The following is a 12,500-nucleotide window of genomic DNA, read 5'->3' on the forward strand; positions in this document are numbered from 1 at the left end:
ATGACAAACTAAGAAAAGTTAAACTTTTACGAATTATAGACACATTGTTGTGACGCTCTTACAAAACTGGCCTTTTCAGTCCATCAAAGGCGACACCACGCAAAGTCGACTCTGTGGCTGAATTTTTGAATATACCAAAATACCTCCCCGGGCCTTACCGGGCCTCACCGTTGTTGATTTTGGACGTATTATGATGATTAGCCATCGAAAGGGTGTGTCTGGGAATGGAGGTGTCTGAGTAGAGGAGTCTGGGAATGGAGGGATCTGTGAGTGGAGGGGCCTAGAGTGGAGGAATCTAGGAGTGGAATGGTCTGACATTGGAGGAGTTCAGGAGTGGAGAGTCTGGGTGTGAAAGAGCCTGGGAGAGGAGGAGTCTCAGAGTAGAGGGGTCTGGAAATGGAGGGTTTGGGAGTTGAGGGATTTGGAAGTGGAAGGGTCTGGGAGTGGAGGGATCTGGGATTGGAGGAGTCGAGGAATTGAAGAGTCTGGGGGTAGAGGGGCCTGGGAGTGGAGGATTCTAGGAATAGAAGGGTCAGGGAGTGGAAGGGACTGGGAGTGGAGGGGTCTGTGAGTGGAGGGGTTTGGAAGTGGAGGGGTTTGACCCCTTCACTCCCAGAGCCCTCCACGCCCGGACCCATCCACTCCCAGGCCCATCTATTCCCAAATCCCTCCACTACCAAACCTTTCCACTCCCAAACCCCTCCACTCCCAGACCCCTCCACGCCCAGACCCCTCCACTCCCAGACCCCTCCACGCTCAGACCCCTCCATTCCTAGACCCCTCCCCACCCCTAGACCCCTCCACCCCTAGACCCCTCCACCCCCAGACCCCTCCATCCCCAGTCCCCTCCACTCCCAGATCCTTCCACCCCTAGATTCCTCCACTCTTAGACCCTACACTTCCAAACCCCTCCACTCCCAGACCACTCCACTCCCAGACCACTCCACTCCCAGACCACTCCATTTCCAAACCCCTCCACTCCTAGACTCCTTCCATTCCCAGATCCCTCCACTTCCAGAACCTTCCACTCCCAGACCCTCCACTTCCAGACCCCTCCATTCCCAGACCCATCCACTCCTACACTCCTCCACTCCCAGACCGCTCCACTCCCAAACCACTCCATTCTCAGACCCCTCCACTCCCAGGCCTTTCCATTCCCAGACTCCTACACTCCCAGACCCCTCCATTCACAGACTCCTCCATTCCCAGAGTCCTCCACTCACTGATCCCTCTACTTCCAAACCCCTCCACTCCAAGACTCCTCCACTCCAAGACTCCTCCACTCCCAGACCCTTCCACTCCTAGGCTCCTCCACTCCCAGGCTCCTCCACTCCCAGAATCCCCACTTCCAAATCCCTCCACTCCCAGACCTTTCCACTCCTAGACTCCTCCACTCCCAGACCCCTCCACTCCATGATTAATCATCATGACAGTGCCCAAAATTAACTCCGATGAAGCCTGGTGAGGTACAGTGAGGGCCGGTGAGGTATTTAGGTGTGCTCGTATTTTTTGCAAAATTTATTTTTTCGGTCCGTCAAAGGCAACATTTTATAAGATGAGTTCTACGGTTACAACGCTTTACGATCATGGTTTTTTCAGTCCTTCAAACCCAACAACCTTCTACGAAACGATCAAAAACCTCGACAAAAACCAACTCAAGATGTGCCTTTGGGTTTGGCACAGTGAGGAAACAGGCATAGAGGATATTAGGGTCGCCTTTTATGTTACGCTGTTTTCTCTAGTGTAGTTTGTTGGAGTCTTGCTTGATCTGTCGGTGTTTTCTGATTTTTCGCTCAAAAATAGATGGGTTAGCGTTGATTTCAGTGTCAGGCTGCTTTGTACTTTGCGGTTGAAGTGTGCGGTCTCACTTACATACCGTATCTAAGAGTATCTTGATATGTAGGAATGAAATCGCAAATACCGTTATATCGTTTGAATTCTTAGAAATAATTAATTCCTGGCGCACGGAAAATCATGAAAGAAGTATCCGTTTTTCTAACAGCAACTCTCAAAATAATTAGATATTTGACTCGTTTAGATTACTTTTAATGTATGACTTTGTTTTTGGTTTTATCAAATTACATTTTATCTAAGAGAAAATTAATGAATAATGCACAAATCTATTTTGATAACTTGTACATGTGAACATAAACATCAAATGTATTATTATTTTTGAAAAAAGATGAGTCAAATTTTCAAATTGGAATTATATTTGATTCTCCTTTTAGGTGGTAATAACCTATATTTATTGTAAAAAACGGTTTGATTCGTCGCCTGAATGTTGCTTGTTTCTCAATAATCCGTATACAACAATGACGTGTTTTCCAGAATTATTTTTCAGACTCTATCTAGGAGACGGTCTGAAATGGGGCCTTGATTTATCATGATCTTATTTGGGCTAAATCGTCTGCTGTTAACCTAAGCGCAAACTGAGACGCAGGAGATGCAGGCGACGCAGCACAGAAAAAGTAGACTTCCTGTTGCTGAATTGAGGTACATTTTGAACTTCTCTCATTTGAAATGCTTCCATATATACTACCTCAGCATTTCAAATGAGATAGAAGTTCAAACTGTATTTTGATTCAGCAACAGGAAGTCTGCCGTTGTTCTGTGCTGCGTCGCCTGTGTCGCCTGCGTCTCAGTTTGCGCTTAGGCTCAAGCAGAGGAAATGTTTGGAAATATCTCGCTGGTTCAAGAGGATCAGCTGAAATTAGGGAGGAAATAGCCACGTGGATGGCATACAGTAGCAAAAGGCCGGTATTTGTTAATAGGTCGACATATGGGCATTCATATACCATAATATTCATAGGATACTCTACCGTCACACTGAGATTTATCTCTTGCTTAAGTAGCACATACTTACAATAGAAATGGTCGGAGGTGACAAACAATGGCAGACTTTACAGTCAAGTCTGGTTTTCATTTACAACATGAGAACAGTAATAAAAAATTATCGAAGTTGGTATGAAGAACTAAAAGACTTGGGAAAGATAATGATTGCTGTAGTAAGACTATGCAGTCCACAACCTGCTGTCGTTATCCACAGCCTCGGTATGTGTGTGTGTGTGTGTGTGTGTGTGTGTGTGTGTGTGTGTGTGTGTGTGTGTGTGTGTGTGTGTGTGTGAGAGAGAGAGAGAGAGAGAGAGAGAGAGAGAGAGAGAGAGAGAGAGAGAGAGAGAGAGAGAGATAGAGAGAGGGAGAGAGAGAGAGAGAGAAAAAAAAATATATATATATATATATATAGAGAGAGAGAGAGAGAGGGAGAGAGAAAGGGGTCAAGAAACAATGAAGGGTCACAATCATGTTCTTATGTGAATAGAAGTTTAATAAGTATAATCATACGTTTGAGATATACTCTGAAATATTTATCACACATATATCTATTTATTCGTCTATCCATCTACCTCTCTAATGATCTATATGTCTATTTAGTTACCTATGTATCTGTCTTTCTGTCTATGTATCTATGTATACATATGTGTATATATGTACACACACACACACACACACACACACACACACACACACACACACACACACACACACACACACACACACACACACACACACACACACACACATATATATATATATATATATATATACATGCGTGTGTGTGTGTGTGTGCGTATGTGTGTGTGTGTGTGTATGTATGACATATATATAGATATGTACATAATTACATATATACATATATATATATATATAATATATGTTCGTGTGTGTGTGCACGTATAGATATATACATGTTCGAGTGTATGGATAAGGAAGGTGGACAAAGACACGGGTCTTGGTTCGACTTTATTGCTTATAGCTAAACCGCTCAGGCAGAGACTTGGCCTAAAATACGTGCCTTTTTCATCCATCTTCCTTAACTTGTCACAATGTCTCAACATTTAAATAGTAATTAAAATCTTATGAATAAATGTACCTTATTAAAGAAAATTATACGTTTTATTTTAGGACTTGGGCAAATTTACATAGCATACGGTCATACAAAGATTTAGAATCAGAGGTATTTGTGAAAGGAAATCATAAATTCAATGTTCAGAGCGTTGCCCAATATGAGCATCTTAAAGTAATTTAAATATTGCAGAATTAGCAAACTTTGTACAAGAAATTATAGATTTGACGTTTAATGCTTGGCCCCAAAAGTTACTAAAGGAAAGAAAGGTTAGAGGAAACCTCACATCGTCGAAAGCTCCATCGCCAGTGCTGGTTGGATGAAGCCTTAGCCACCTGAGCATCAAAGGTCCAGCATCTGTCGCGGGGTTGGTCGAGCTCAAATCCTGCGTGAGAACGGGGAAGAAGTACCGCGGCGGTTGAGATGGCCAGCATTACACGGAGCGCCAACGTCGGCATGCTCGAGCGGAATGAATGACGACACCCAGAACCGCGCTTTGAGTCATGCACACTACGGTCTCAAGTACAACTCGCGATCTGGTGACCAAGTGAATTGGTGGTGAAGAAATGAAGCTAAAGCCTCAGTCACACATACGCGACTAAAGTGGGTTTGCTTGAGTAGAAACGACTTAGGTTACGACCTTTTATTTTTCGAACCTCCAAATGTCAAGTAACCCTTGCGTCATATATTGAGAAGCTGAATGACAAACAAAGAGAAGTTAAAGCTATACGAATATTAGACTCATTGTCCTTAGGAAAGTCTAGAATATTGTAAGCGAAGTCAACTTCCAGTTTTTCAAATTCAGAATATTTTACGAGATTCTTGAATGTGTGACTGGGGCTTAAGATACATCTATCACTCAATTGATTGGGAAATCTAGTATATAATGAACCATAAATAATTATTTGAACGATATCTCGGAACTTAAATCAATTCTGGATTGCTGACATAATGAATTAATTCAGTCGGGAATATAATCTGTATCTTACAAGATGTTGAACGAAAACATGTAACGCATGTGTGTTTGTATTTAGGTAGAAATATGTACTTCTTATATTTCCCTGATTCACACATTTCTTCCCCTTTGTTAGTCCCAAGCAGTTATTTTTTAGACAAGGTTAGGAGTGTCGACATTCAGACCGTACGACTTTTGTTATAAATATATATTGATTATTGTTACGAATAGAAACATTCCATTATTAAAACTTAGTATTATGAATGAATATTAGGTATTATCATAAACAGAAATAGATAATTATTATACACAGGCATTGGTTACTTAGTCGTCTCCACACATAATCTGTATGTTTCAAAACACTGTTTACATTTAAACAAATTAGGTATATAACAATTAAAGGAAACTTTACAAAGTAAAAGGGTGATCAGTCTGTAAAGAATTAATAAGTAGATAGATAAATAGATGAATAGATTAATTAATCAAAAGAAGGAAATAAAAAAAATAAGAGAGAAAACGCAAATATCCACGCACGAGCTTTGTATGTGTACGGGGCGCGCATGCGCGTGTGTGTATGTGTATGAAGTCCTCCAGGTTTGTGCTCTTCTTTGCTCTATTGGATGTAGCGTTGTCTGGCTTTCACCAGGTGATTGTGTCGTGAGGTCCTTCGAATCGATAGTAGTGCCACTGATGTTACATATTTTGTAAGGAAGATCAGTTTTGCGTCAGCTATTGGATAATCTACTATCTCGGTGGTGCATAATCCTGCTTGATTGTTTTTTTTTTTATTATTATTTCATTGATTTATTTTTTTCTACCTAAAAAGAAGCCGTCGAGGTGGCATTGGTGTAGGGGAATCTGTAAGGGATTTAAGGAGACATAGAAAGTCGTCACCACAGTGTAGGTCTGGTGTCCATTGGAATAGGACGGTGGGTGTGTAGGGCACTGCTTGGAAGTGAAAGGTAGGTTGTTTTGTGTTGTATAATGATAAGGTGTTTTTAGTGGGGGAAAATATTAGTTTGCCTCGCAGAGTTGTTACTGTATCTTCCCAAAGAGGGCGTCTTGCATTGAAGTCTCCCAATGGAAAATAAAGTCGCGGTGAGGGAGGGTAGTTGGATAAGGAATTCTCTTTCTGAAGTGATATTTTCTAATGATGGACAATAGAGGGAGTAGATGGTTATTGGGTGGGGTAGAAAAGGTTTGGTCAGACTAGACACCATATGAAGATGGAACCTTTAATAAATGTACAATGTTTCGCTTGTTGAAGTATTTTCAAGTACTTAAAAAAAGCTTCAACAAACGAAACGTCGTAATTTAATAAATTTGTTATTATTTGTGTTGGTAGGATGTGGTGGATGTTTTGAGTTGTGTATCAATGGGGGGTGATGCACGATTTATACCTGTTGCAATTGGGGGGGAGGGTTCTTTTGTACATTTGGGTGTTGATTTCGTGTGCGGAGCTGAGAGGGGTGAGTTGAACTTGACATGTACCAATTCCTTCTAATTGGCTCTAATGGGGACACTAAGAATTCTTACAAACTTGAATAGGGTGCGCGGGTTGTACCTCCAATTTTGAGGCTCTGCATATTCCCATTGATATGGAACATGGGAGATAATTTACTTCTGTTGTCTGGAGAGAATGGGTTCATGACGCTCTTGGAGTGTGAAGTTAACTGGTGTGGAGTTTATGTACTCCATTACAGTTTCCATGGTTTCTGCTGGTGAATTGGGTCCTTTCTTGGGTGGTAGGGGTGTAGGTGCTGAGGGGAGTGATAGGGATTGGTGGGTTTATATGTAGGGAATGAGATGGACTTGTGAGGGTAGAAGTGGGTGAGGGTTGAGTTAAGTTTTTCTAACGGCACTAGTGAGGAAGATGCATGGAGTTGTGTATGGTAATCTAATATCATATGGGTGATTTTTCTTTGTGTAGTCGTTCGGGTGTGACTTTTGCGTGGTTCGCCTGACGGATCGTAGTGCTTCCGCGTATGTGATTCCGAGTGTAATCGTCCTGGATCGTACTTCTTTTCGGTCTCTAAAGTTGATATGTTTGAAATCTCTGAGACTGAGAACTGGCAACACTAAGGTCACTGACCTTGTGTTTGCTGATAATGCTGTCCTTCTCGCGGAGTCGCTGGAAGCCATGGTTGTCGCCCTCAAGTCACTACGCAAAGAGGCGAGGCCACTTGGACTCCAGTTCTTCTGGGCCAAGAATATTGTCCAGGCACTTTAAGACTTACTGAGTGGCACAGATTAGTCTGTCTCTGCATGTGGGTAAGACATTGAAGGCTTCGAAATCTTCTCGTACCTTGGTAGTATAGTGCATAACAGTGGTGTTATGTAATGTCAGGAAGTCCTAAAAAGAATTGATATTGCCCATGATGTTATGAACACAATCAGAGTATATGGCGTTGTCGGAATTCATGCAGAAAGACTAAGATCCAAATCTTCAAGCCACTTGTGCTTCTTATCTTGTTGTACGGCTGTGAGACATTGACAGTGAATGCTGACGTGAAGAGTCTTCTTGATGTCTTAGGTACCAAGTGACATTGGAGAACCATGGGGTATCACTGGAATGACTATACCAAACTACTTATTGTACCGAGAAACTCAGTCTAGGACAGTCACCAGCATGATTCGTGAATGTCAACGCCAGCTATATGGGCATTATGTGGTACGTTTCTTTGATGATGATTCTACTCACCGGGCTGTCGCCACAAGAGACAACCCTCGATGGAGGAGACGTAAGGTTCCCCCACAGAATTCATGGTTGGGGCAAGTCGATCAAGCCTGTCGAGAATTGTTTGGAGTGGGAAGGGTGGGCGTCTGCATGGAGGTTGTTCGAAGAGACCGTGGACACTGCCGCCGACATATGAGTAAAGCAACGCGTTCCCTAGCTTGTTGTTGTTGATGATGATGATGATGATGATGATGATGATGATGATGATGATGATGATGATGATGATGATGATGATGATGATGATGATGATGATGATGATGATGATGATGATGATGATGATGATGATGATGATGATGATGATGATGATGATGATGATGATGATGATGATGATGATGATGATGATGATGATGATGATGATGATGACAGTGAGATCCCCTAACACTACTGCATTTACATTTCTCCCAAATCTTCCTACGCGCTCACAATCAATCCAAAATGCATCCTTCTTCTCTTCAATTTCCTCACTAGCAGGAGAAAATGCACTCATAGAAACCCATATTTACCATCCCAGTTTTTCTTTCAACTTGATGGCACTTACGTTAACTCCACCAAGCGCTTACCTAATTGATCATTTACTAATAATGCCATTCCTTCACTCCCTCGCCCCATCGCCACTCCTGACATCATACCCACTACACTCCCAAACTCCAAAGCACTTTTCCCTTTCACTTTCGTCCCACTCAACGCTAACACATTAATTTTTTCACAAACATAATACTCTCATCTTCACCATATCTACACACATTTAATGGCCCATTTACTACGATTATGGTTACATTATTCTATCCAGACCCTTTTACACCTTGACAATTCGTGGGAGAAAAATTCAGAACGGAGGATCCCTAGTCCCCTCAATCCGTCCCTCTTATCCATCTCCTATGATGCGCTTGGAAACCCGATGGCGATATTCTTTTCCCCGCCATAGAAGGATCAGAAAAAGAGGAAGTAGTCATAGACGTAGTAATGGATAGGTTTGGAGGTGCGGCACAAGGAAGGGACAGAGGTAAACCAAAACATCTCATCATTTCTTTTTATGTAACAATTTTACTCTAATAGAGGTGAACGATGCTTTGGATTTGGTTCGTCGCGAAGGCGTCTAAATATAGTGCCTAAAGTGCTGATTGCATGTCACCATGCAGTCAATATCTAAAGACGGGGTATTGGTAGGGTATTGGTTCTTAAACACTGCAAGTATGAAAGGTTGGGGGCAGATGAAGATCTGTTGAAAGGGTAGAAAGCAAACATTATCGAGTACCCAGAATTAGGAAAGTTTGTCCAGCAGTGTTACCACTGATCATCTATTTAGTGGAACTGGCATTATATATGCAAAGAGGAACAGTTTGTTGGGGAGATTTTTTTCAAGAAAATGTTGCTAATTCTCAGATTCGAATGTTAAATGTGGCAGCTTGCGGTTTACACCAGTAGCCAGTAATAGTGATTAACTTGCTAGATGTTTGAGAAGTTGGGTACCCATCCCGCATCAATATAACACACTTAAGTATACGCTCAAGCGATTAAGTGTGGCTGAAACTTTTCAATTACGTAAGTGTATATTGATTATGCAAAAAAAAAAAAAAATAAATAAATAAATAAATAAATAAATAAATAAATAAATCCGCGGCCACAACCAAGGAGGTATGTATAACACAGATTTGTGTCCACATCCGCCGAAATAGATACCTTTACCTGCGCGGTTTGATCCGCAACAGGATTTTATGAGAAATAGATTGCCTTCGTATCTGAGACATCGTTAGTGTGGAGTGGAGCCTAAAGAAGGCTGTTCGGTCGCGTATAGTGCTGTCGAACTGCAGTGTCTCTTAGGCGTGGTTCACACGAACACTGTTGCGGTATCAAGTTCTCTTTTTTCGGCAGCTTTTTCCCGTTTTGTTGAACTCGTTGTTAACACGATACTGGAGTTTGTTCCTGCGAGCGGCAGCGCACCTTGCGGCCAGCCTCGTACTAGCTAGTGTTTACAAACACCACCCGGTTTACCATTATATATAATTGGTTGCACAGGTACCTACACATCTCTTTCTATCATATACATTAAAGAAACATTGTGAAAGAAGCCTTACCTCCAGCCAAATTGTTCATTATCGGGTACTGAGTCCTGATTTCCGGGGCTATTTTTGTGAACAGCTTTGCACGAAGCTTGTGCTTGGAGGAGTCAGCATATCTTGGGTCCCAGAGGCATCTATGCTCTTCTGTCAACTCGCATAGGAATTTCACCACACATTTAGGCCACACCAACTCGTCAAACATCATGTACAAGGTAATTTCATTGTGAGAAGGCCACAAAAGTTTCCTGTGGGGTCTTGTGTTAGCAGCAAGATGACTATCTTCACGGTACCTCGGGAATACGGAACTTGTTTACAAAAAGTGCTGCCGCAGCATTGAAAACGGGAGTTCAGTGCCGCAACACTGCTCATGTGAACCGCGCTTTAAGCCCCTGTCACACATACGCGACTCAAGTGAGTTCGTTTGAGCAGAAACGACTTCGGTTACGATATTTTATTTGTCGAATCTCCAACTGTCAAATCACCTTTGCTTCATATACTGAGAAACTGAATGACGAACTAAGAGAAGTCAAATCTGTACGAATATTGGACACATTGTTGAAGATGTCCTTAGGGAAGTCTAGAATACTGAAAGCGAAGTTGTCTTACTGCTTTTCAAATTCATAACATTTGACGAGAATCGTGAATGTGTGACTCCCGGTGGCTTTATCCTACTACAGAACGACCACTGAGCCCAGACCCAACCCGCGTGGGTTGTGACAATGGGTTTCCAAATATCACCTTTTCCTAATCTCACCATCACATACCATCGCCGGAGGAATTTGAGTGTCAAATGGAAGAATGGAGCTGTTGTTAGACTATCGGAGAAAAATAAATATAATGATTGAATCTACAGTCAGTCTCAGTTGTTGCCTCACTCTTGGCAACCCCAAGATGGAGAAGGTAGCAAGAATCATGGTAAGGTGATGGGGTAACAGTTGTTCCTTCTTTTCCAGTTCCAGAGTTCGACCTCCTATTATCCTTTTCTTAGCAGTGATATCAACCGAAGACAGTTGCAGGATCTCAAAATGAGAGTCATGACAGGTACAGGATACCTGGGGGAGTTGACCCGCTCACCTTTGGTACGAACGAATGTAGTGGTACTTACCGGAGAAGGCGCTGAAGGTGGACACGCGTCGAGGCGAGTTGCGCCCGCTATCCAGATCGGGCGGCGGTGAAGCCACGTACTCGGGAGACCTGCGGACGGGATCAAGAGTGTACACTCTATGAAGGCAAATTTCGATGTCAGGCTTATCAATCCTCCAGAGCAAGAGCGCCCAATACCTTGTGGGTTACAGCTTCTGCAGCTCTAATCTAACGACGTCGGTATGTATGGTGAGAAAAGCATGATGACTGTTTGAACGTGTTAAAGGGATCACACTGGGCTATTTTCCTCTCACATTCTACCTCCAACCTTCATTTGAATAGCTAGAACGTGACTTCGTTTACAGAAATCTAGACTTCTCTAAGGACATTTCAACAGTATGTCTAACATTCGTATGGGTTTACAATATCTTAATTCATCCTTCAGCTTTACTATGTATAACGGTAAGATAATTTGATATTTGGAGATTTGAAAAGTAAGATATTGTAACCGAAGTTGTTTTTACTTGAACGAACTGTAGGCGCTGGCGAAGCTCGTGGAGGCCCAGTGTGATAACCCATTTAGTCTGAGCTGCTGTCTCTCTACACTACAGTAAAAGGAACACCAAATTTACTGTTAAGTAGGTAAAGATGACTTTGGACTTGGTCTCTTATTATCGAGAAAATGAGGAAAATCATTCTCATTACAAAGATAAGATTAACATATGCAAAATCATTACAATGAAATGTAATTTTGAATTAAAATGTAATTGTAAAAAAATATATTTGTAAAATTTTGTAGTATGCAATTGTGAAATGTAAATGTAAAAGAAATTTAATGTGAATTTAGAGTCAGTTAAGTCCCTAGCACTTGTCACGCGCTAGCCGGGTTCGAGTCCTTGGCCTTACTGCGTTTCAATTTCTGCATGTTGTCCTCCACGGGTCTCTTGATGTTGATGGCTTAGAATTAAAGTGCATTGTGGTTGATAATATATATATATATATATATATATATATATATATATATATATATACATATATACATATGTATATATATATGTATATATACATATATATACAGTATATATATATACATATATACATATGTATGTATATATATATACTGTATATATGTATATATACATATATATATATACATATGTATGTATATATATATATATATATATATATATATATATATTATATATATATATTTTTTCTTACCTCTCAACTGAAGAATCCCTCGAATCCGACGTTTGGTCTGGGACGTCAGGGTTGTAGTAGACCTTCTTGAGGGCCTCGAGCACCATCACACCGTCCGTGAAGACACGATAAGTGAGAAGGAAGGTGTTCAGGAAGTCGATGGAGAGGAATCGTAGATCCGTGAGTCGCTCCAGAAGCCGCTCCGGCGTGGCGTACCGAATGTGTGGGACCTAGGGGGGTAGAGGGCATGATGGGGGCTGTTGGGGGGGCAGGGTGGTTGAGGACTGGCGTCGTCGGTGGGGACGGACGGGTGACAGGCCCTTCTCGGAGAGGGAGGGAGGGAGGGAGGGAGGGAGGGAGGGAGTGACGGGTGGGGGAGTTCTTGCCAAAAGGGCAGAATATGGGCACAGAGACAAGGGGTCGTCGTTGTTGTGGCTCTGTGCAGTTGATTTGTGCTGGCAGCGTTGAATGGTATGACAATTAGCGCTGACCGTCTAAACTAGTATAAGTTCTCTGGGTGCGTTAAAGACGGGAGAAGATGACACGGATCTGCCCAAGGAG

General features: G+C 42.1%; 1 protein-coding gene across 8 annotated transcripts in view; it reads right to left on the reverse strand.

Annotated features, from left to right (window-relative positions):
- The window catches only part of LOC143028367 (ras-specific guanine nucleotide-releasing factor 2-like), a 311,642-nt gene that overhangs the window by 55,638 nt on the left and 243,504 nt on the right, over nt 1-12,500 (reverse strand). For 6 of the 8 annotated variants that reach the window (XM_076190336.1, XM_076190337.1, XM_076190338.1 and 3 more), the window contains 3 exons: nt 11,961-12,169; nt 10,762-10,850; nt 4,191-4,289 (listed from right to left, as the gene is read on the reverse strand). In XM_076190336.1, the coding sequence (XP_076046451.1) occupies nt 4,191-4,289; nt 10,762-10,850; nt 11,961-12,169 (397 nt within the window). The remainder of the gene's footprint in view (nt 1-4,190; nt 4,290-10,761; nt 10,851-11,960; nt 12,170-12,500) is intronic. The other 2 variants (XM_076190340.1, XM_076190342.1) reach the window with 1 other exon arrangement.

The sequence above is a fragment of the Oratosquilla oratoria genome, chromosome 9 (genome assembly GCF_046742065.1).
Source record: "Oratosquilla oratoria isolate Oo_2021 chromosome 9, ASM4674206v1, whole genome shotgun sequence".
NCBI classification, from domain to species: Eukaryota; Metazoa; Arthropoda; class Malacostraca; order Stomatopoda; family Squillidae; genus Oratosquilla; species Oratosquilla oratoria.